The sequence below is a fragment of the Abramis brama genome (genome assembly GCF_963993115.1).
Source record: "Abramis brama genome assembly, chromosome: 17".
NCBI classification, from domain to species: domain Eukaryota; kingdom Metazoa; phylum Chordata; class Actinopteri; order Cypriniformes; family Leuciscidae; genus Abramis; species Abramis brama.
The window spans coordinates 18,685,338-18,711,339 of NC_139979.1; the positions used below are offsets into that span (position 1 = coordinate 18,685,338).

The 26,002-nt window shown below is 38.3% G+C and overlaps 1 protein-coding gene and 1 long non-coding RNA gene across 6 annotated transcripts in view; one reads left to right on the forward strand and one right to left on the reverse strand.

The window, feature by feature from the left end:
• Nucleotides 1-26,002, reverse strand: part of LOC311067730 — a 134,191-nt gene that overhangs the window by 27,455 nt on the left and 80,734 nt on the right. The window contains exon 1 of one of the 3 annotated variants that reach the window (XR_014603270.1): nt 14,945-15,247. The exons of 1 other annotated variant lie outside the window; for it this stretch is intronic. This is a non-coding gene — a long non-coding RNA (uncharacterized lncRNA). Of the gene's footprint in view, nt 1-12,331; nt 12,658-14,944; nt 15,248-26,002 lie in introns of those variants that run through there. One more of the 3 variants, XR_014603271.1, reaches the window with a different exon arrangement.
• Nucleotides 12,923-25,611, forward strand: LOC311067726 (uncharacterized protein). 3 transcript variants are annotated; one of them, XM_084089771.1, is made up of 9 exons: nt 12,923-14,545; nt 19,667-19,821; nt 20,665-20,802; nt 20,928-20,952; nt 21,267-21,299; nt 21,471-21,503; nt 24,803-24,899; nt 24,993-25,040; nt 25,214-25,611. In XM_084089771.1, the coding sequence occupies exons 1-8, from the start codon at nt 14,458-14,460 to the stop codon at nt 25,033-25,035; spliced, it is 612 nt and encodes a 203-aa protein (XP_083945897.1). In that variant the 5' UTR covers nt 12,923-14,457; the 3' UTR covers nt 25,036-25,040; nt 25,214-25,611. The 3 variants fall into 3 exon arrangements, with proteins under 3 accessions (XP_083945897.1, XP_083945898.1, XP_083945896.1); XM_084089772.1 differs by having other exon boundaries at nt 25,219-25,611; XM_084089770.1 differs by having other exon boundaries at nt 25,222-25,609.

A 26,002-nucleotide genomic window follows, 5' to 3' on the forward strand; every position in this document is an offset into this window, starting at 1 on the left:
GCAAGACGCGTCTCCTTCCGCCTGCGCCGGGCTGGGTGTCTCTTCAGGGTTGGAGTCTCTTGGCACTCTAACCCTCCTAGGCATAAACTGCCTGATCGCGGCCGACTAAGATTTAGCGGAAGTTCTCAACCACCGTGTTGACTGCCTCCCCAAAAAGACCGGAGTGGGAAATAGGGGCGTCCAGAAGAAAACTCTTATCCCTGTCTCGGATCTCCGTAAGATTCAACCAGAGGTGGCGCTCTGCGGCAACCGAGCCCGCCATAGAGCGACCCACAGCCCGAGCAGTGTGTTTGGTGGCTCTTAGGGCCAGATCTGTGGCTTTGCGAAGCTCTTTGACAGCTTCGGGCGTCAGTCCATCTCCTTCATCCATATCCTTCAAGACGTCCGCTTGGTAGGCTTGAAGGATGGCCATGGTATGCAGGGCCATGCCTGCCTGACCAGCCGCGATGTAAGACTTCCCAAGAAGGGAGGAAATAGTCCTACAAGCCTTGGAAGGAAGGAGGGGACGCGACTTCCAGGACGGTGCAGACGACGGGGTAAGGTGGTTAGCCAGCGTGTCCTCGACCGCTGGAATAGCGGAATAACCCTGCTCCACAAAACCAACGAGGTTGGTGAAGTCAGCGGCTGCTGCATTAGTTAAGCGTGCGGAGAAAGGCTGCTTCCAGGATCTGGAGATCTCATGATGCAGATCACTGAAAAAGGGCAGCTTTCTTCGCTCTGGCCTAGAATTAGGGCCACTAAGGAACCTCTCGTCGAGTTTGGATGATTGAGACTCGCGGGGCTCATCAGGCCAGTCTATAGAGAGCTTCTCCGTAGCGCGCGACAACAAGTCAATAAGCTCCGTGTAGGCCGGAGTAGGCCGCGTGTCCTGGCCGCTAGGCGGGATAACGTCATCAGTCAAAGCAGGCCCGAAATCCTCGGAGTCGGACGTCATCAGTCAAAGCAGGCCCGAAATCCTCGGAGTCGGAAGCTGCAGTGTAAATAACGTCATCCAGACCAAAAGAAACCGAATCGCGGGCTCCCGGGCTGGGGCATAAATAATCATGCGCGAATTCGACCGTGCCACGTGCGTGCTCGGGAGAGGGAGGGAGGGAGAGAAAGGGCGAGGCCCGTCTGCTCGTACTCAATATCCTCGAGCTCAACATCCGAGCCCCAGGTCACAGATCCACGAGAGGCCTCAGCAGTCTCGGGAGCGTGACGGGGGGAACAAATGACTCCTTCTCAAACACAGCGAGTCTAGAGCGGAGGGTTTTGAGAAGGAGATTGTCACAAAATTTACATTTTGACAACCCTAATACAGCCTCACGCGCATGCGAAAAACCCATACATTTAACACACTTACTGCGAACACTTTCGTCATTCGAAATAAAACGAACGCATGGCGGAGAGCAGCGTCGATAATCCCTGACACTTCACTGTAAGGAGAACAGAGTTCCACTTATACCAGTCGCTGAAGTGTCGAGACGAAAGCTGTAGTTGAATTAGAATATTTGGGCTCAGGAAAACCGAACGAAGGGCAAGAAGTGACCGCTTCGTGAAGGCAGAGAAATCTGAGGAGAAGATGGCGCGCACGCGTTTGTCATGCTACGATGTAAGAGCGTCGGGGCAGAGCCAGCTTTGCGCGAGCGCCATCAGCCAATGAATTGGCGTGATTCTATAGGGCTTCAGGCAATCGGCACATCCAGAGGATATCCCACTGTGCTATCCGCAGCGTTGAGTGAATATGAAAGAGAACTGAAAAATGCTGCCTTCAGAGGATGCATTCCAAGGTAGGAAGGCATCAAGGCATGTCCAAATCCAATGTTAGCTTCACTTTCTGTCTCCTAAGATACCTTCATCTGATCGATTTTTGAAGGCGGCATAGATGTATCCTTCGCTGCCTTTGATATCACACAATCCAGTGCTTTCCATTCTGTGACAGCTAAAAAATAAAGATGGCATCTGAAAGTTGCAGTTGGTGGTCAGTTTGTGTAAATGTACGTTTTTGATTAATGTTTTCCGCTTTTGATGTCATTTCTAGCGAGAAATTACTGTTGTGGTAATTAAATATTCACTTAGTCATCACCAAAGCTCACTCTATTTTGCTGTAGATCATTAAACGCTGCCTCAGAAGTCTCTCCGAAATCAGTTTCGTGAGTTTCACTGCCAGTGTTTTTGCCTGATAGGGCAGCGAGGCGAAGTCTTGAAAGCTACAGTCAGTTAAGTTTGATGGAGGGTTGATACCAAACTTTTCAGGAAAGTGCATCTTTTGCTGCCAATCATATTCAGATCTGAATCCATTCTGGTATACAACATTCAGTTTATTTAACAACCATTGAGCCATTTCACACGTACATTTACATTTGTACAATGCATTGCCAAAGTCAGTTACAACTGACTTTCATGCCAACTTTGTCTGTAAACCCAAAGGTGTCCTTAGACGCATTCACAAACAGCCCAACATCGATTTCCCCCTTAATGATCCTTCAACTGCCAATAGTGATTCACTCACTGTCTGACAGTTAAATACAGTGAAAGAGTTGGTGTGTGCGGCACCAAAACAGAAACGCCTTGTAGCTGAATTTGGATTCAAATACTACACTTACTATTTCAACCATATTTATTCGTATGGCATAATTAGTAAGAGCAGTATACTAGAATATCTCACTGTGAACGAGATGCATTAATTTTCAGGGTCACAGAGACATGTGGCATAATTTCCAACCAGCAGCACCAGGCCAGAAGTCTCCAACGGATGCCGGCATTTGTTTGCCCCTGAATGCTGTTCATAATTTTTCTACAGATTGTTTAAAGACTCCCATGCCCCAGGCAACGCAACACAAAAACACAATTCAGGACTAATAAGCAGGGCCAATGGAAAAGAAAAAAAGCCCTAAGGCATAGCACACACCCACAATGGATTCCTTTAGGTCTGGAAATGGAAAGAAAAGAGAGGGGAGCTGGGTGGAAGGAAACTCAGCCAGAACAGACAGCCTCAGGCCAAGATTGCTTTTCACAGGAAAATTACAAGTGTTGAAATTTTAGGTATTGTGTTTAGGGTCAAATGTCCCTAAATGTCATTATGTGTGAGATTCAATGTTATTAGCAAAGTAATTAAAGGCTGTAAAACTGCTAATAAACATTGGTTTGATTTCAACCACAAATTCTTCCAAAAAAGAATGATAAAAAAAAAATCATCATTAAACATAGCACATAGCAACTTAAATTATTGCCCACTCTGTAAACCCCGCTCAAAATAATTAATTGGTTTGAGTAGGACAAACTTAAATTAAACTAATTAGTTCAGTCAAATTAACTTTTATGAGTATTTAGCACTTTCTTTTTCTTTCAGGTTCATAGAACTTATATATTTTAGTTTCATTGTTTTGAGTTTTATGCAATTATTTCTTTTAATTTAGACGAACTGAAGTTTAACTGAAACTGGGCTGGGATTTCTCGAATGGGAATGCTGAAATTAAGCGCAATATAATGTTTTTTTTTGTTTGTTTTTTTTTTGCAAGATTAATGTTAAGTGGGAGATTTAATAGTGATTAATGTTTTGTCATGCTAATTTAGAAGAATTTCTGTTAATGCTGATTTTAGGAGAGTTACAGTCATGGTGACAGGTTTGAGAGCAAGTATGTTAATGCTTTACTTTGCTGCACTCATACAGCAAGTGCTATACCATGCTATTGTTAGCATGTTACCAAATTAACAAGTTAGTATTTATTGAACTAGCTTGTTATAAGTTTATAACAAAAATGTTCACATTGAGAATACATGAACATTTTAAGTTAAATGTATGGATTAGTGTACTCAAACATTTCAAGTTAAGAACAAGTAAAATGTATGAGTACAAAATAAACTTTAAATTTCTTAAAGGAGCTGTATGTAGTTTTCAGCGACCTCTAGCGGTGATGTTTCAGATTGCAACCAATAAGTTTACAAGCGCGTGCTCTTACGCGTGCTCGAGTTTATGAGCGAGCACTGTGTGTACCGGCCAGACTGAGACGCGTCACGCAACACACTGGAGAAAGCATCCCACAACATGCTGGAAACTCAGGTAAACTCCCACTGCAACGTTACAATAATAGGCAACTTTTATCAGCTTGACGTTGAACTAATGCTCCATGCTCGTAATGTTACCATTATAAGTATGGAACCCTATCAACCGTGCCGAATTTTGCCACTGCAAGCACTACTTCACATTTTCTTCAAGCACTACTTCACATTTTCTTCAGGAAATGTACATTCTAGGTTTGTAGATAAGGTTTCTCTCTATGATTCAAATGCCCTGCCGATGTTGATCCGTGTTTTTTACCCTAAGTTCATCCGATTCACGTCTGGCCTTTAATACGAGCTTCAGCAGAATTTTTTTTTTTTTTTTTTTTTCAATATGTGGAGTTTGTGTTGGAGTCGGTGTTTTGCTGGGCCAGGTCGTTTCTTAGTGTTAGCAGGCGTGTCATAAGTTGCATAAGTCATAAGTCCATGTCATAAGTTGCAGTGTCGTCGCTGTTGAGTGCAAAGTCAGTAGGCTAGACGAGGCGAGAGGCTCGGGAGCGCGCATGCAGGTGACGTCACTGGCGGTAAATCCGACCCGGGACCTTCACATAAAAATAAGAATACTTGCTTTCAGAGGTAATAGCAAAACCCGCAAAGTGGATAATTTTAATGTGAGATTACAACCCCTTCACACACAGGCAATAAAAAAAGGATTCGTTTTGGTAAAAAAGCTACATACAGCACCTTTAACTTAAATATTTTAAGGCAACTGATTTTTCCTTAAATTTATTCTTCTTATTATTATTACTGTTATACCCAACAACCGCGTACAGTACACTTGCAAAATAAAAATAACACGCAAGGCATATGTGCTGATGTTTCAAACAGACAATTTAGCAGTGCTGGAGTGTGTTACGTCCTACGGTGTAATTTTATTTGAGATTTTTGTATGTTATGTGTCAGGCCACTAGGTAACAGTAGTGGTCGTTTCTCTGCCTTCTTCTGTGCAGGTAAAACCAGGTGAGGGTGCTCACCTCTGCTGATGACTGCTCGGTTGGGATTGGTCTTCAAGGAAAAGAAGAGTATAAAGCCTCACTGATCTCCACTGAAAGGAGGCTTGTTTTCTGCTGGTTGGATTTGTTTGTTGTTTCTGTACATGCTGCTGCTGTTCAGTTGTGATTTATTTCACAACTTACCCATTTTATTTATTTTTGTTGCTAAAAGTTTGTATAAATAGTCTTACGTTGATGTAGACAATTTTTGTTGCTGAACCAAACTGTTAAACTGTTTATCTAATGTTTCTCTTGTAAATATTGTATATAGAACAAACTTGGAAGTTCTAGGGAGAGGGTGCCATTTTTATTTTTGTAATGCTATGCTTTTCTCCTTTTTAAAGTAGAGAGGGAGTCAGGGAACTATTTTGTTGTTTCTTTCCTTTTTCTTTCCTTAAGGTATAAGTGTAGGGTCCCAATAGTTAGAGGTATTTTGTTTATTATTATTTTTTTGGCTTTTCCCACTCCTGAAGTTATTTAACATTTCCTATACTTGTGTTACACCAATAAACCTTGTTGTACCACATTTCTGTTGGTTTTGGTATCTAACTTTTGGAGCCAAACATTTCTTTTGTTAATATTTTAGTTAACATTAATTACTTCCCCTATGGGTGGAACGTAAAAAGTGATAACAGAAAAATTTCAGAAGGGGGGTGAATGTCAGTACCAGTATTTCCTGACCATATTGTATTGTTTGTACATTTCATACAGTAGGCTCTACTCTACTCTACTCTACTCTACTCTACTCTACTCTACTCTACTCTACTCTACTCTACTCTACTCTACTCTACTCTACTCTACTCTACTCTACTCTACTCTACTCTACTCTACTCTACTCTACTCTACTCTACTCTACTCTACTCATGCAACACTATTGCAAAGAGACTATGTAATTGAACTAAGATGACAAAGTTTTTACTGTAATAAAACTATATTTATATAACTAGCTTATATCAGGACAGCTAAGGAAATCAAGATATCTTTTCTTTATTCTTATTATAACCAAAAGTGTTTCTGCGACACTCCTTATTATCCTGACCTCGGGATGTTGGATGAGATACAGCGCGGGTGTGAGCAGGGTCGTGACACGTGAATGTTAGGTTGTCATGAAAATTATCAAAATAAAACTCTTTAAAATAAAAAAGATGAAATATTTTATTTTACTTGCATATCATGTGTCCATTAACCGACTTCAGTAAATCAATTTTATTTGTCATTTCCAACCATAGTGGACTCCCTATTTGTACACTGTCCATTATTCATTCTATCGTCTCTCAAGAATCTTAAAATATAAAGAATATTCTAAGAATATAAAGATTATAAAGATATCCTGTCATTAGCCTAAATGATGTGGTGTTTTCTAGAATGTTCCAAAAAAATATCATGTGAGAGCCAGCGCACGACTGAGGGATACTCATACACGGTGCAGCAGTGCATGCATGGAAACTTGATAAAGCTGTTGCAAACATGGATATGGATGGCAGTGGGCACATTTTGTTGTTCAGAATTTAATAAATAGTTAAATTTGAATTTTAAAATAGTAAAACATTAGTAAAGTAAAACAAATTAGTAAAGCTTTTTTAATTTTATTTAAATAAGCCTGTCTGTGTGGCTTCTAATGCACTGTGCTATTATAATGCTGTTAGGACATTTAAAGTGTGCTTTTGTGTGAATTTGTCTAAAGTTACAGATTGCTTTTACCTGCCAATTTAAAAAAAAAAAAAGATTTAGTTGGTAAGATTACTGTTGTTATTTTATCTAATTAGAATATATGTCTAAATAAGGACCATATTTGTATGTTCACTAGGGGTGCACATTAGTACACAAAGTTATAGTTCACACAAAACAAACAAATTACATTATGTCATGCTCTCCCTCAAGTCATTTCAAAACTGTACGACTGACTGTCTTCTGCGGGAAAAAAAATATTTATTTATTATTATATCTTTTTTTAATTAAAAAGAAATTCTCTCAGTGTAAGTCAGTGGGCATTAAATAATAAATTAACTTAATTCTCAAAATATCATCTTTTATGTAAGATGATAGTTAGACAAAAAATTATATAGGTTTGGAACAACATGGGCATGGGAATTTTATCATCATGGTGAAATTATATACTTTGGTATAATTTTGCCATTATGAAATATGTTGGGGTGTGATTTAGACATTATTTAGACATATTTGAGCATGTAACCCAACCCAACCCCACACCTAAATCTAACCATATGTGTATTATATAATATGAAACAAAGGATAAAACAGGCAGATAAATCTACAGTCACAATTAATTCCAAAAGTACAAATATTCCAAGTGTTCCAAGGCCAAATTATTGATTTGTGTGAGGAACAGACCCAAAAGCAATCACCGTCAATCGCCGTAAAGCTCAGATCCTGTGTACACATTCAAACATTGCATCACAGCGTGATGTCAGATTTTACTGTGAAATGGCAGTGTCTCTTGTGTGTCTTGTGATCAATTGCATCACAAACTTATATTTCCCCTTTGCTGTGTATACAACAATGGGCCTCAATACACTACCAAAGTGAAACAAACCTATCCCTATGTTTTGATGTTCTGGCACTGAAAATGGCTGGGGCTCTCCAGGGGACAACAAACTACCTCAGTACACTCTTAAGTCAAAAGAGCCAACCCCAATGTTGCTATGATGCTTTTGTGTTTAGAAATAGCTGGGTCGTGTTGCTATAGTGCTTTGAATGGTTGCTGGGTTGTGGCTAGGTAGTTTCTTGGGTGAATCTGGCTCAAATTAATAAAACCAACCAAGTCCATAAAAGTCTCTATGACATTGGAATTCAAAAATCCCTCTACTCCATTTTCAATGTGAGTGTATGACAAAATATAAAAAGAAATAGACGGCAGCAACTGGAGTTCTGTTCTTAATACTGATTTGCTGATGTGTGTTTACTGCAATGGATTATGGTAAGCTTCCTGAAGAGGGAAGATAAACTGGCTGTAACATATTTTGAAATTGTCTGAACACTGCCTGTGAATTAGTAACATTGAAAAAGACACTACTTTGATACGGGGCCCACCTCATGTGACATTTAGTCATGCTTCTTTTACAAGTACTAACCACAAAGCTGGGAAACCATCCAACTGATTATATCTCTTGAGAACAATTACAGCCTCTGCTGACATGCAAGAGAGTTCAGTGCAAAGACATATTCATTAGCCACATATTACCATTATAGCACATCACCAATAACCATTGTTAAAACACTGTTATTCTTGTCAATAAAAAATGGCCATGGCTTGCTCAGATGTTTTCATGTACAGTACACCACTATAAGAGGCTAAATTATAAGTAAAAAGCATAATATTAATAAATAATATATTAAAGTCAGCATGAAACGGAAGTTGTGATAGTCTTTTCTTACCTATTGTGAAATATTTCCAAATTAAAGAGAAGGGTATAACTGCAGCCTGGAGATCTCCAAATGGGGGTGGGAAAATAGGGTGTGGCTTCCTCTCATTGGCAAATAGGCACATGACACGCATGCACGATTTTTTCCACCAATCCAGTTCAGCGCAAACTCTGCCCCACAGCCAATTCTACAGTAGCCTGGTTCTACCAGACTCTCGTACATTTCATTTGTCATTGACAAGCGTTAACTTCCTTGAAGACGGGTACTCTGTTGAAGTTTAAAACTATTGGATCTGCCCAGAGCCACTCTGGATCTGCCATAACCAATCGCTAGCGTTTGGTCATGACGTAACCCTACAACTCAAACTACTGCACGACCTCAACGTCATCGTTCTCAGCCACTCCCTCTGTTCGCTGATTGGACCGGTAAAAATTTGGTTGGAGAAAACCCACGAATATACCGCAAACCCAGACGGAGTACTGAAGGAAAATGAAAATTGAGCGGAAGTACGAGGGCGGAGCCAGGCTAATTCTACAGGGCTAATTTCCTACACAATGCTATGCTACAAAAAATTCTAACCCCTAAACCTACCCAATAAAAAAGGGTATATTAAACTTGTTCACGCCTCATTTTGGAGCTAAATGGCTTCTCGAAAAAAGAAAAAAAATTCTATCCAGAACTGATTCGATCATTTAGCCTGATCTCATTGTTAATACGGATGTAACATTTACAGATACAAAACGTTAATTTTTGTATATAGATGCTGAAACGTACAATATGGACGTATTGACAACATTTAAAAAACATTACGCATTTACAGCTTAAAAAAAAAACTTTAAATATTTACCAATCTTTGACTAGTCGCTGACGTTAATGAACAAATACATAATGTAGCTTATGTAGGTTGCTTCTACATAACAGGCTAATGTGTCTGCCATGTTATTTTTAAAGGGGTGGTATAATGCCCTTTTCACAAGATGTCAAATACATCTCTGATGTCCCCAGAGTGTGTGTGTTAAGTTTTAGCTCAAAATACCCCACAGATATTTTTATATAGCATGTTAAAGTTGTCACTTTTTGAGGGTTAGCAAAAACGCAACGTTTTGTGTCTGGCCCTTTAAATGCAAATATGCTGCTGCTCCCGACACAGAGGGCAGGGTTTCAAGAGCTCCTGTGTGTTAGCAGCTCCGATTACCTCACACAGACACACACTAAAATGACAGAAACTGTTCTGCCTTTTATGTTTAAATGGAGACAGACAAAGATGGAGAGACTCAAGACGAAGTGACAACACGTAGAATGCAACAGGACGTCTCTGAATGGTTAGTTGATGAATTTATGTTGCTGATGTGGAGTTAACTATCTTCAATTAGCATATTCTGTCATGATAATCTATAAATAGCTCGTATAGGAACTGTTGTGAGATGCACAGAGTGACTTTCTATTGCATGTGAAAAGACGGATGCTACAGTTTGAGCTGACTATAACAACTCTTCCTCTTCTCAACATGGACTGCGTTTTCCCAGGGGCGGGGTTTATGTAAATTTTAGGGTTAGTGATGTCACTAACCCAGGAAGAATGTTGTGTAGTCGCTACCAGCCGTTTGTTGTAGTCCTTAAAAAACAATTTCTTTAAAAGCAAATATCTCCCATTGCTTTGAACTTTGAGCGTTGTAACTTTGCAGATGTTGTTTATGTTCAAACAGCAATCTTACACACTAACTAAAGTTAGAAAAGTGAAATCATACTTACATACAATATGAAACTTTCCCTCCACTTTATTTCAGGAAAAAATGCAGTTCTTCATTATTTTAAAGGGGTCCTATGCCCTAGCCTGGCAAGCCAGACCTACATCAAGATGTTAGGTCTGGCAACTCACCATACATATACGGTATATAACTCATACCTAGACACGGCTCAATCTGAGGGGCGGGATAAACGCCTGTCTTTCAAATTCCCTCTGCATGCAATAGGACAGCGCTTCAACCAACCAGAGTGTTTTCCCAACAGCGGAGCTAACGTTAGTTGATAGATTCAACTTTTGAATCTGGCCGGCAAAACTACGAACACATCTTCCTTTTTTAAGAATGACTTAAGTGCCGCAGTTCTGGATTCGCTTTGCAGCCCTATATCTGCTATAACCACACCATGCAAGTTTGCCAAACCGGGTCGTGTTTCTGTAGTTCGAATGAGAAATAAGAAAACTACAAATTTGACTTGCTTTACGTCAAGCGTTACAATAGTCCTTCATTTCTGATGTCGCAATACATCATACTTTCATGAAATCATGCAACATACTCTACCTCGTCAGTGGACATCGTTCATTCCAAAGCCGGTGCTAGATAAACAGTGAGTGTGCGTGCGACAGTAGGCTGCGGGCGGCGAAATTATTTACGACAGCGGTAATGGACAATTCCGCTTCCAACCTGTAGGGCGACCGAAGAGGAAAAGTTCCTTAGTGTTGTTTTAAGAATGTTAACAAACAAGAGGATCATCCAGAACGGATTTCATGCACTGACTTTGCAAGCACGGATTTCACAGGACGTTTCAGAGTGTTATGTTTTTTTAATGTAATTTTCTTATACATTTTAGATGTGTTAAACACCATTTATTCATATTTGTCTGAAAACTATGGTAATACAAACAGTAATCGATCACAAAAACATGGTTAATTTAATAGAAAAAACACCCGCAAATTATGAAAACATCTTCATCAGTTTTACAACACATGTGTGCTCCAAATACTCACAACAAAACCAAATACAGAAACGCGCTGCAAATAGCACAGACAACAACGGAAATGTTTCCAGGGGACTCCAATAAGGGACGAACCCGGCTGGGACATGCTTATTGCTCATAAGCATCCCTATGCCCTACTCCCTTCAAAGGGCAGAGACCTTGAAGTGGGGACTTTGGAGTGAGCAGGGCACTTGTGTGCCATTATATGTAGCCGTTTGGAACGCACTTGGCGTAATTTCCCATGACAACGCAGCACGGTGTCCATCAGCTGAATAGCTGTTCTTACGACAATTAGAAATTTATATTATTGCTGTTAAAGTCCAACTGAAATCAAAATTGACCCTATTTACTTTGTTAGCGCATATTACTAGTCTTGTGGTGAAAAATTAATCCGTGCAAGTTAATACACAGAAAAAAAATTGTTTGCCGTCGTAATCTTTAATCAAAGTCTGAAAAGTTACTTCCGGTCTGGAATGGCGTTCCTTCTCTGATGATGTAGGTTTGACGGCTTGGGTTGGGAAACGCTTAACCACTCCCCTAAAACCGTTAACGTTAGTCTGCTATGAGCAGAGATGGAGAGGAGGTGCGCTAGAGTAAAACCCTGCCCTCTGTTCAATATTCCTTTTCACTGGGAAATACGTCATAACACTGGAGAAAAGTCGTTTGCAACTAACGGTTCACGCGGACTTTAACATAACTGTTGTAAATAAATATACATTTTATACAAAAAATTATATATCTGTGTGTGAGTGTCTCAACTTTAAAACTTGCCTTCTCATCTTTGGACCCTGCATTACCTAACATTTCTTATGAAACTTATTTAAAAGCATGATACAATTTGTACAATGTAACTGATGTATAGATTCATATCTTACCCTCATGTTCTTTTTCTCTCTCTCTTTTTTTTTTTTTTTTTTTTCAGCTCATTGTTAACTCTTTTCTCATTTGTATTCTAATGACATTGAACATTGTTAATACATTTTGTATATTGTATACAAAGATATATGTCAAACATGTCATCTCTGTATGGAAAATAAAAAATTAAGCCGGGTTCGGGGTCCCCTGGAAACAATTCCGTTGTTGTCTGTGCAGCGTGTTTCTGTATTTGGTTGTTTTGTTAAATTTTGCAGCACGTTTCAGTATTTGGTTGTGTATTCTGTTAAATAAAATATCTACCTTTGAGTAGAGGTCTACACGGTTCCAACAATTCGTGCCCGAACCCGAAGAGACCCGTAATGTGCTACACTGAACCGACGTAGCCGTCGTCTCCCTTCCTTGTACCTGACTGTGATGCATTACAATCCTCTGTTTTTGCTTGTTATATCCATGTTATTCCTCTCGTTATTCCAAGCTTAATCCACTCATTATTTCAGCTTCAAAAGTCCACTTGATGTCACGGTGACAGATGACAAATGCGACTTTGCAGATTTGCATTTCGACTCGAGTTAACTCGCATAATAACTTTGACTGTTTGCCCTTTTGAACTATATCGCTCGTTCAGTGCCATATCCGCTGACGTTAGCATTTTTTATTTGCTATCATCTCTGTGCTCTATGTGCCGAGTCTGACCACCAAAACTTTAAGATTAAACAAGACGGTTCATTCATAATATTATAAAAATGGGAGACTAGTAAGGAAATGTTTGGGGAAGTGTAAAGCGCGGCTTGGCGCAATAAGTCCCGCTCTGGTTGTCATAGAAACATGAGGCGCTTGAGACTGCACATTAGCTGCCTGGAGCAACCTGAAGAGCTTTTTAGTGCAATTTGTGTTTTTTAAACCTTATTTCCTGTCCTAATTTTACAAGTTGCAAGTTACAAAAAACACACAAGCAGTGCTGACTGACTCTGATCACGGCCGGGTGTTCACCGACTCCGATCGACTATTAGCCTACACACAATAAATGTTAAAAAGACCCCTCGGATCCCGGGTCCTCGGGTGCTCCGTGTAGACCTCTAACGTTACTTTGGAGTGGACTTTGAGCTTTGTAATCTTGCAGATCTTTTTTTATTTTTTTTATTCTCAAACAGCAACATTACACACTAACTAAAGATGAAAAAGTGAAAAAAAAAAAAATAGGACCCATTTAAAGTGTAGAAATCGAGCTAAAGCGAATCTTTTGAGCCGATTCTTTTCAATCTACTGGTTCACAAATAACATCAAATGTTTCGTTTGTGAATCTGTTCCATAATATTAAACTTGCAGCAGTTAAGCAAGTCAAGTGAACAATTAGCACTTGATTTGGTCTTGCGCCGCTCAAATGAGCCAAGATCAGGTGTTGTAATGATATTCTCAGATCAAGTGTGGTCCTTTTCATAAAAGTCAGACTGAGCTCTAACGTCTTTCTTATTTGTGCCGCGCATTAGGCTACCTCTCTTTTACGGGAGTAATATTTAAATTTAACTATACTTTAGGTTTAGGTTTAGTTTATTTATATCAGGACAATGTGCAGTTACATTAAAAAGATGGCTGCACCAGATTTAGCACTATGCTAATTTCCATCTGTAGTCCTACACAGTTAAAATTACATAACAGAGTTAAAATGACATAGTAAAGGCAATTAACATATATATATATACAATTTAAAAAAAAAATTGTAGGGAAAAAAAAACAGGGAAGGTACAATATACAAATATAAAGTGCAAATTACCAAATTGTGTGCAAAATTAGCTAGTTGCAATGTTATAAGGTGCTAAATATATAATTGCAACAGTTTTTATTTTTTATAACACACAAAACACAATACAGTGTAAAAGCCATCAAATGGTACCCACGAGGGTATCATCTGATGGCCAGATACCCGTCTGGTAGGCTACTTTTAGTGTGAACAGGACTGGTGGTCTAAAAGCCAGTCTTTGACTGTCCGTGAGAAGCTGTAAAAATCTGCATTGTTCTTTAAATTGTCTGGAAGCCCATTCCATTCTTTGATGGCTTTATAGGAAAAGGCTGATTGAGAGAAGGCAGACTTTATTTTGGGTACATTGCAATCACCCCTGGATACAGACCTCAACGCTCTGTTTGTTAGTTCAGAGCGTAGCTGTAGGCTACATGTTTTTAAAGGGGGTGGGGCAGCATCATTAAGGATTTTATGAACCAAACGGATATCCATCTCACATGATTTTGCTGCTTCCAATGATAAAGAGCCTTTAACTTAAGTAGGCTGCCTACATGGTTTATGTAGACCGTCCACCACGTATAAACATTAATTAATTTCTCTTGCTATTGCGAACACATTTCCTATCATGTATGAAAGACGACCGAGCCAATCAGATGTGATTATGCATCCCTGATCCCCCGCCTCAGTCATGCTGCAGGCAGCAGGTTCCATAGGTTCACTCTCGCTGAATGATTCAGGAAGTAAAAGTCATAAACGTGCAGCCTTAAGTATGCTCGGTAAGTTCTTTGATTATTAATTTGTTTTACATTTCTATGTACACAATTTCATCTGCAGGTCTGAAGTAGCCACCAAATAACACGTAGGAGGAATGGGTTGACATGCGGTTTTATTCACACTGATTTTAAAAAGTAGCGGCTTCTTTTTGTTTTGTTTTTTATACTCCGAGGTGGAAACAGTCCAGTTTCATTGATTTGGCTTCGCTAATTCATACAAACAAACAAACATCTTTTCATTTTCTTTTTTATGCTACACCGAAGTCCACCTAACTATTGCTTATTTGTTTGATATTAATCCTTAGACATCGCCACATATCACTTAATGTCACGAGAAAATTTCACTTGTAATGAAAGTTGCGTCGTTTTGTATTGTGTTCAGTATATTTGATTCGGTCTTACCGTGCGTTGAAAGGAATTATTGGAAACTCCCCTGGTGCAGTGACGTTTTCAGAGGAAAACTATGGGTAGTAGCCTACTAGGGTAGTACACCAGATTTTGTGTGACCATTGTAGCCTAATGTGTGACCGTAACTTTTGTTTAGAAATGCTGGTTATTCACATCATAAATGCAAACATCCCAAGTCTCCCGGTAGTTCCGGGAGTCTCCCGCATGTTGATCGCGGCTCCCTGATGCCCGCAAATTAGTTAAAATCTCCCGGAATCTAGAGCGAGCGAGCAAGAGCGCGCATGCGTAGAGAGAGGGAGCGAGAGACCTTGCGTGTGTGTGCCTCACGAAGCGCATGTAAGGACCCAACCAATCAATTGTCAGTGCGGGCGGGCTTTTATCTATACTCCCGAACCTAATTAATATAATAATAATCAGAACCGAACCCGATATAATAATAATAATAATAATAACAATAAATACTTTTTTGTAAATTATTACATTAATGCACAGAATAATTATAATAGCCTAATTACAATGATTTCACTCAGAATGGCTGTAAAAAAAAAAACTGTTTTAAAGGTCACCAAATTCTGAAAAATAACATTTAAATGATCCTTTTGCTACAGTTTTTGCTTGAACTTGTTAAAGGTTTGTTATATGATTGTTCTAAAAAGAACATTATTTTGTGTATTTGCTTTAATGCAATGTGTTTACATGGTTTTAGGTTAAAAGAACACTATGTAAACATAAAACCATGTCTGCATTGGTTATAGCAGAACAAGAACACCCATGGTCTCTACGATCAGCTCACGATGCTTTTGAGAAACACAGCCCTGGACCTTCTGACAAACACACAAAGACAGAAAGTTCTGTAGCCTTGCAAACACTAAAAAGACTAATACCGTAAGCTCGAGGAATTAAAGCTAGATTTGATTAAGCTAAATTGATCCTTGCAGTTGGCCTGTCCTGACATAGTTTACCCTGACTTGAATGAAGCAACATTTTTTGTTTTGTTATTTTTGCCCATAATTGATGTTTTTTTATGATAATGCTAGATTAGATCACATTTTAATTGCTTTGTGGAAGTCAAACAACTGACTAGTTTGTTGTTTGTGAACAAGGAGAACATAGTCATTTCTTGTTGATAAAAAAAACAAACATGGGGTGATATTTTTGCCTTGACATAATCAGCTGCAATAATAGTATGTGTGGTGTTGATGGGTTATAAGTTATTGTGATTTCTGAGATTTTAAAAATCGTAGCACTATACTGTTCTGGGAAAATATTTTTGTGTGCCAAAGGCATATTCTAAGACCCGCTCAAAACCATATGTCAGAGCAAGAGATAGAGGTTTTTTTCTCATTTAGGGTGGCTGATAATACATGTTACTATCATCAGAACGTGAATATAATATGCAGGAGAAGTTGGGGTATCATTTTCCTCTTCTCAACACTTATTTGGTCTAATCTGTCAAATCTAAGAAAAGTTTGAAAGACTTGGTTATTACTCCATTAAAATTGTAAGCAGTGTTATACAAGCCCTGGATATTTGCACTTTTGAATTAGGAACCGGAAGGTAAAGCATTTGCTATTTCAGAACATAAAATCCTGCATGTATTCTGTGTGATCTTGTCCCCCCTACTGGCCTGTGATTCACATTTTTTACTTGCGCTACCAACATTTTTTCACTGGCCCCACCACAAAAGATTAAAATGGATGATTAAAATGCTTTTTGAATGCAGGTGCAAGCGAAGGTTAATGTTACTACAAAAGTGAGGCTTTCTCAATTCTCAAGATATAAATTTTTCAGTAATCATTATAACCAGTTTATCTTGGTTAACTATTGTGTGACAATCAGAAGCAGTTCAACATGTGAGTGATTTTCAGATCTTTTTTTGCTGTAAGAGTAGTTGTGGTTGTATGAAGTATGAAACAAAGTGATAATACTTACTCTGTTTATGTTTCCTTTGCCTTTATTGATTTTCATTTTTTTAACAGAAACAATGTCCCTACTATATTAAGTTTATAGCACAGATCTATAATTTAATATATAATAATATTATGTATTTTCCCCCTCCTTTATGAGTGGTTGAATTTGCAAGCAGAATACTTCAATTTAAAAATTCCCCTCTTTTGTTGCATCAGATGTCATGTGAAGTTGATTAAAAAAAAGGTAATGTTTCCTTTCTCTCCCTAAGATGTCTGTAGAAGTCCTAATATGGACTTCCTTTTCCCATGTGTTGCATCATACAAGGTGGTTTGGCTTTGTTTTGCAATCACGAGTTTTGAGTGGGTAGGCTGGGGTGTGGCAATATTAGCTTTAAATAGTGAAGGACATCAGATAAAGGAATGCAGGATGGGGAAAGTTATTAGGAAAGCATATAATCTCAGTTGATCTGGGAAAATATTCTTCTAGTGACATGAGTGTATTGTTACACCCCTAGTAACAGTTAATTAGCTGTAAAGAAGTATTATGTAGGTTTACTGAAAAAACTTTTAATGCAGCATGCACAGTAGAAATCATTTATTGTTTCTCATTACTGTTTTGAGTAAAAACATTTATACTGCCTCTGTGTGTTAAATATTCTGTGAAACATCTTTTTAAACCACATTTGAACCGGCAGATATGGTTATATACAGTTTATGGTATTTTACACTGTCACAAAGTAACAGAACTCAGTTATGTTTGTCTGATTAAAAGCCAATTATATGGGCAGTTTCTTCCTCCCACGTCTTTAGGAAATCATTCAAAGATGTTGGATCCGTATACAAATCCTAGGAAAATGATCACACTGTTTGTATCCATTCCATGAGTAATAATGTCCCAGTGGATTCTGTGGCTTGCCTTACAGGCTTAAGTAAAAGCTGTCTAATACTATGTTTGTGTACACACAGGGCTGCATTTCCCAAAACCATCGTAAGCCTAATTTGATTTTAGAACAACTGCCACCAATGATCTCTATGATCATTTTAGGCTTACGATACTTTAAGAAAATGCAGCCCAGACTATCTACACAAAGTTATTCATTTGAATGTAACCATTATTTACTGCAGTGTCTTGTACCAAACCATTTTATATACCTCTTTGGCACAATCAGGAGGAAACTGAAATGGTTTATTTACTTTTTATATATCAGAATATACAAGGGGGAAATCTGTTAGAATGGATTATTGAATGGAATTACTTTGAAATATAACAATACTTATTTATTTATTTATCAAAGTACAAGTGAAATGATCCCCAGTGGTTGCTGAAAGTATACTTTGACGCTGTAGCAGAGGGACAAACATGCAGCAAACTGAATTATGTGTGGTTAAAACCGAGGAAAGATAAGTATTATTCATCGTGTTGTTTGAGTGAAGATGAAATATTAGTCATGGCCAGACACGTTTGCCTAAAGTAAACCATAGACTGTAAAAAAAAAATATGGACGTAGTGTCCGAGACATCACCCCTAGGTTTCTGAGGAGCATTTTTGAAGCCTAAAGAGGGTGGAGTCGGCCGTCGCCATCTTAGCTGCGCGTCATCATCGCACGTCACTCCCGGATAACAGAAAATGGGCAAAGAGGTGGGTGTGGGTGGAGCTGTGGTGCCTGGTTGCTGAAACCACGCCCCTAAGTGTGCGACCGCGACAGATGTATATGTAGTGACAGATGTAAAGCCAATAGTTAAAGTTCCGGTTTTCGCCCTTCAAAATATTATAATAGTTAAAAGACATAGCTACAAGTGAGGCTGTACATCGTGATTCTGTACTATTCTGCTAGTTAAAAATGTATTATACAGTCACTTACAATATTACTCTGAGCGTGTGTGTTTACAGTGATTTATGTGCATAAATGTCAGTCACGGTCAGTCAGCGTGGCATCGCAAAAGTTTGTGGAGAACTTTATTCAGTCCATTTTAAATTCTGATTTTGGCCGCCTCTCAAATGGGTCAAACCATAGATATTACCTAAGAAGTTCAAGTCAATGTGCTAGAAATCCGCGCTCATTCTAGGATGTGCATTTATTGCATGGACGGAGTTAAAGCACTGACACTTGCAGGATTTCATCTGACGGCACATAAGCATAGGGCCTATATAATCTATCTGTTCCGTGAGAGCAATGGTACAGCAGAACGAGTGTAGCCTCTATATCTATAGACGTTTTTAAAGGTGCTCTAAGCCAGTGGTTCCCAATTCCAGTCCTCGTGACCCACTGCTCTGCACATTTTGTATGTCTCTCTTATCTGACACACTCAGTTCAGTGCATGGAGTCTCTCCTAATGAGCTGATGATCTGGTTCAGGTGTGTTAAATAAGGGAGACATACAAAATGTGCAGAGCAGTGGGTCACGAGGACTGGAATTGGGAACCATTGCTCTAAGCGATGTTGGGTGACGTCACTTCTTGTTGACGTTCGAAGTATTGTCAAACAAAACGGAGGCTAGCTCGACCCTCCCTTCTCCTCATCCGGTCCCCCCCTGAATAATATTTTCCAGATAATGCTTTCTTAAATATTAAATAGCCTACTACAATGACCGCATAAATACCAGTGTTTTTTTCAACATCACCATTTTTACTCGCACTGTATAAATTAATCTTAAAATATGTAGTTATCTCTAAAATTTTAGAAAGTGGGCTCTTAACAGGGGATCATGACATTGGGGGTCATTGGCCTCAAAAAAAGTTTGAATAGGCTTTTTGTGTGTTATTCTGTGTTAATGAACCTGATTGTTTTGTGCATGTCCTCTTTCAGTTGTGGCCGTGCTTCTGTGCATCATACCGTCATCACAGGCAGCTGATGTCCTGCAATGCACAGGGGGGAGACTGGATGATGGACAGTTCTCCTTTAATGCTTCATATGAAGTTAAGGAGGACATCCGTGACTGCGAGACCCAATGGCTTGTAGATGTAAATATTTTATGTCTTAAAAAAACATACAGTGCTAAGAATATGTTTGTGAACCCTTTGAAAATATCTGGATTTCTGCATTGATTGCTCATAAAATGTGGTCTGATATTCATCCAAGTCACAATTAAAGACGAACACAATCTGACTTAACTAATAACACACAAACAATTGTAATTTATATTGAACATTTTATTGAAGACATTGAGTGATCATTAAAAAGGCCAACTATAGGAAAAAGTGAATGTCTGTCTGACTTCTCCACAAGATAATTGGAGTCAATTCAGGAGATAAGGCTGGAAGTGTGGGTTGCTCAGGTGCCCTGCCCTTTAAATAAAGGCACACAAAATCAATGAGTCTGGGAAAATGTTCTGTGGACAGTTAAGACAAAAGCTGGAAATTGGAACAATACTTAGTTGAAAGGAAAAAAGGGCACTGTACACCAACACCAATACCTCTTCAATTATGAAGCATGGTGCCTCAGGGGACTTTGAAATCACTTGCATGATATTTTACAGGAGAATGTCAGGACAACAGTTCATGACCTTTAAGTTTTAGAGAGGTTAGGTGATGAAACAAGACAATGACTCAAAATACAATTGTTTCTGTGTTCTTAGTTAAGTCAGATTGTGAGAACTGTGAGTTAAATTAAGACCTGACTACATTTTATGAGTAATCAAACAGAAATTCGGATGACTAGGGTTGTTAGTTAAAACCTAAAGATGAAATGGTTACTAGTGTTTTTTTTCCAACGTGTGTTATAAACAATTCATTGCACATAGCTTCAGTGTAAAAACAAATGTATACATTTTTTGTCATGCCATCCTCTCTCTCTCTCCTGATCAGGAAAAACTGGCTGGACTTTCTGATGCTAATGGAATTATAAAATGCATACCACCAGTTGTTGAGGCAACAGCGAACACAGTCATCTTACAGACCTGCCCTGAAAAACTTGAATGTCTGCTCATCTGCCCCGCTGGAAATGTATTTGTTTTAATATGGTTAATTTTTATGTTTTGCTAGGCCCTTAAATTAATTTAATTGCATAACTGAACTGACATTTGCACTTTATGATTTCATTATGGACTCTGTTTTTACTTATTTTGCAGATCATTGAAAAGCAGCAGTGCTCTTGTAAGTAATTGATTTACTACTATGACTACACAATCTTAAATCATGCCCGTTTACCTTGACAATAGGATACTTCTTACTATCTTAAGAATTTGCTGTCTGCAATACAAGCATACACGTAGATCAGTTTCCCATTTCTGTCTGAGATTTTCTTTTATGATAGTTTTATGCTGTACAGATTCTTTTACCAATAAATGTTGAAGCAGGTGTTTAATCTTCTGTACACCCAGTTTAGCTCATAGTAATATCACGTGACTAAGAGCAAAAGACTTGAGATTGCCCTAGTATGTGCACTGAGTGAAATTATTGTATTTCAGGTGATGCCACTCCTCCGATAACACTTCCTGAAGGTAAGGTCAACTGCTTATGTTATGTTCTAGCTCAAATAAAATGTTGCCACTGTACAGTCAAACATTTTCTGTTGTCCAAAATAGGCCTTTTTAGGCCAAAGAGCTAGTATCCTGTTTCAGAAACCAGAATGCACATTAGTATGCGCACTGAGTGAAATTATTGTATTTCAGGTGATGCCACTCCTCCGACAACACTTCCTGAAGGTAAGGTCACCTGCTTATGTTATGTTATAGCGCTGATCTGTATCAAGCTGTTAACATGAAAGTGCTCAAATAAAGTGTTGCCACTGTACACTCAAACATTTTCTGTAGTCCAAAATAGCAACAAGCTAGTATCCTGTTTCAGAAACCAGAATACACATGCATGTTGTAATTTTTTTGTAAGTTCTTTAGCATGTGAAACAATGTGAAGATAACACAAGCAAACACCATCCTTTGAGCAAAATGGACTGCAACAGTGACCTCCTGCTTTCCAGCAACTGTAGAAATTTTTTTCCTATACATTTTTTTCATAAGGATTTGTGAAATATCTGTAAAGGTTTATGAACCAAACTAACCATTGAGAATGAGAGTCTCGAATAAAAAAACGAGGGTACAACATAAACTACGTATAAATACAGTGGGGAGAACAAGTATTTGATACCCTGCCGATTTTGCAGGTTTTCCCACTTACAAAGCGTGTAGAAGTCTGTAATTTTTATCATAGCTACTCTTCAACTGTGAGTGACGGAATCTAAAACAAAAATCCAGAAAATCACATTGTATGATTTTGAAGTAACTAATTTGCATTTTATTGCATGACATAAGTATTTCATACATCAGAAAAGCAAAACTTAATATTTGGTACAGAAACCTTTGTTTGCAATTACAGAGATCATACGTTTCCTGTAGTTCTTGACCAGGTTTGCACACACTGCAGCAGGGATTTTGGCCCACTCCTCCATACAGACCTTCTCCAGATCCTTCAGGTTTGGGGGCTGTCACTGGGCAATACGGACTTTCAGCTCCCTCCAAAGATTTTCTATTGGGTTCAGGTCTGGACACTGGCTAGGCCACTCCAGGACCTTGAGATGCTTCTTACGGAGCCACTCCTTAGTTGCCCTGGCTGTGTGTTTCGGGTCGTTGTCATGCTGGAAGACCCAGCCACGACCCATCTTCAATGCTCTTACTGAGGGAAGGAGGTTGCTGGCCAAGATCTCGAAATACATGGCCCCATCCATCCTCCCCTCAATACGGTGCAGTTGTCTTGTCCCCTTTGAAGAAAAGCATCCCCAAAGAATGATGTTTCCACCTCCATGCTTCACGGTTAGGATGGTGTTCTTGGGGTTGTACTCATCCTTCTTCTTCCTCCAAACACGGCAAGTGGAGTTTAGACCAAAAAGCTCTATTTTTGTCTCATCAGACAACATGACATTCTCCCATTCCTCCTCTGGATCATCCAGATGGTCATTAGGCGCATTTCCATTACAGATTTGCGCAAAAAGTTTGTTGTTGTTTGCGAAATGATGGCGTTTCCATTAACCGATGTTATGCGACTAAAACTTCTTCTCGCGATAAGTAAATCCAAAAATCATGGCAACGGACGTTGGTAGGTTTATGTACTTTATCTCGGCCACTGCACTAGCTATTATTATTAATCGAAGGAGACGTAGGCCTATGTGTGTTTTCCAAGCATTAATGGAAGGAACGACCCTTATACTTGTGAGCGGCATGTATGAGGTGTTTCTGGGTGTTTCTCCCTCATATCTGCTTCGAGGTCTTGATTGTGGCATTTATTTGAGGTTTAGAATCCATTATTCCTGTAATTCTTTTGTCGTATATGAATTTAATAAAGAGCTCTGTCTCTATTCTGTGCAAACATACCACGTCATCTACGTCAGGTGACCTGTAAATGCGTAAAAACTGTTTCCAAAACTGAAAAACCACCTCATGCGAGCGTAAAAACTTTTTTGGAAGTTTTTGCAAAATCGACGCGTTTCCATTGGACGTATTTTCAATTCGCAATTTCAATTTGCGCAATTTGAAGGGCAATGGAAACGTGGCTATTGGCAAACTTCAGGCCTGGACATGCGCTGGCTTGAGCGCAGGATTTTAGGATTTTTTGTCTATCCATGACAGCGTAGTGTGTTACTAATGGTTTTCTTTGAGACTGTGGTCCCAGCTCTCTTCAGGTCATTGACCAGGTCCTGCCGTGTAGTTCTGGGCTGATCCCTCACCTTCCTCATGATCATTGATGCCCCACGAGGTGTGATCTTGCATGGTGCCCCAGACCGAGGGAGATTGACCGTCATCTTGAACTTCTTCCATTTTCTAATAATTGCGCCAACAGTTGTTGCCTTCTCACCAAGCTGCTTGCCTATTGTCCTGTAGCCCATCCCAGCCTTGTGCAGGTCTACAATTTTATCCCTGATGTCCTTATACAGCTCTCTGGTCTTGGCCATTGTGGAGAGGTTGGAGTCTGTTTTGATTGAGTATGTGGACAGGTGTATTTTATACAGGTAACAAGTTAAAACAGGTGCAATTAATACAGGTAATGAGTGGAGAACAGGAGGGCTTCTTAAAGAAAAACTAACAGGGCTGTGAGAGCTGGAATTCTTACTGGTTTGTAGGTGATCAAATACTTATGTCATGCAATAAAATGCAAATTAATTATTTTATTTATTATAATTAATTCATTATTTTAGTGATTTTCTGGATTTTTGTTTTAGATTCCGTCTCTCACAGTTGAAGTGTACCTATGATAAAAATTACAGACCTCTACATGCTTTGTAAGTAGGAAAACCTGCAAAATTGGCAGTGTATCAAATACTTGTTCTCCCCACTGAATATTTGAAGATATTGCTAAATATTCAAATATGTATGTAGTTTAAGAGCGTAGACATACTGACATAATTACGTAGCTTACAATGATTCATGGTAGTGGACTGTAAATGCTGAGCATTTTTGGCACATGCTCTTTTTCATAGTAAGAGCTTGTGGGAAATGTAGTTGTTCACCGAAAATTTGGCTCTATTAAACTTTTTCTTTAAAAAAAAAAAAAAAAAAACACTCTAAAATCACTCACTTGTATCTTCTACAGCATTTATATTATTGCTTAATCTCATATATGTTAGTGTTTTTTTTGTTGTTGTTTTTTAAAAACTTCCCATATAGAAAATGAATGAGATTTTTACTTCTGGGTCCTGACTGATATGCTGAAGGTTCTTCACAGGGATTTCAGAGGTTGTTTTATTACAAGCAAAGCAATTAATGAAAGCCTTGTGTGTATTTGTGTAAACAATGATAAATATTTTAAAATGACAGTTCACCCAAAATTAAAAATAGTCATCATTTTATCTCCCTCAAATAGTTCCAAATCTGTATGACTTTTTCTTCTGTGCAAGAAAGAAGATATTTTGCCTTTGATTTTTTTTTTTTTCTTGTTAAATTATGTACTTTATCTTAAAGTGCTCTAATATTCTCACACCTCTCTGTTGTATCTTTATGTTTGTTTGTTTTCCCAGTGGGTTTTCCTAACTGGGGCATTGGTGTTCTGGTTGGAGCTTTTGGGGTGTTGGTGACTGTCACTGTCATCATTGTGCTTCGTCAGAAAAGACAAAGGTAAGGTCCTCTTAAAAACTGGCATGAACAAGATAAACACATGGCTATGAGTAATATTTGTCTTTTAATATTTGTGTAATTCTGTGTTTTTAGGCGAGGATATTCTTCTGGCAGTACAGATCGCATTAATCTTTGATTCTGGTATGTAGCATCATTGGTATTTTGTCAAATACTGCAGTAACGATGTTTATGAATAGTCCAAATCATTATCTATTATCCTTTGAAATAAACTACATTATATTAAGCAGTAAATTATGATACGCACTGCAGTGACTACAGTTTCTAAAAGGCTTTCCCTTTCCTTTTTATTTAAGCACAGAAGAAGTCACATCATTGCACCTGGGCATTTCATCTTCAGTCATTTATAACTATACTCTTATCTTTCATATAGCAAGGCCATAACCATATTATGGCCCTATTTTATAGTATTAGTTCTATTATTCTATTTATGCTGGCTTCATAGCTTGCAGGATTTTGTTTCTTGTCAAGTAAATTGTGATTGAGACACTGCGGTTGAGAAATTGTGATAGGCAAACCTACACGAAGCTACATGATGAAGTAATTATATTATTTAGTTAAATATCATTGAACCATATATTTATATAAATACTCCTTGTGTCCACTTATAAGGTGCACATATGAAAACAATGTATATTGAAAATATTTTATCATAAAAAAATTATTTTGTGTCCGTTATGCAAACGGGCATGTTATATATAACTGAATATATATATATATATATATATATATATATATATATATATATATATATAATATATATAATATATATAATATATATATATATATATATATATATATAATATATATATATATATATATATATATATATATAACTATAAATACATAACTACATTTTATTGTAACTTAATCTATTTAACTTATAGGATAACTTAATACATGTAACTATATAATTCATATTATGAATATATCTATCACTGGTCCAATCGGTTTGTCTGAAAGAACTTGGTGGATTGCATAGCACTATAGTGTGCATAAAAGTAACTGTATGACCAGGGCAAGTATTTCTGTTAATTGCTGCTGTGGAAGCAAAATGAAATGAAATGCTGTGCCAGTGAGTACAC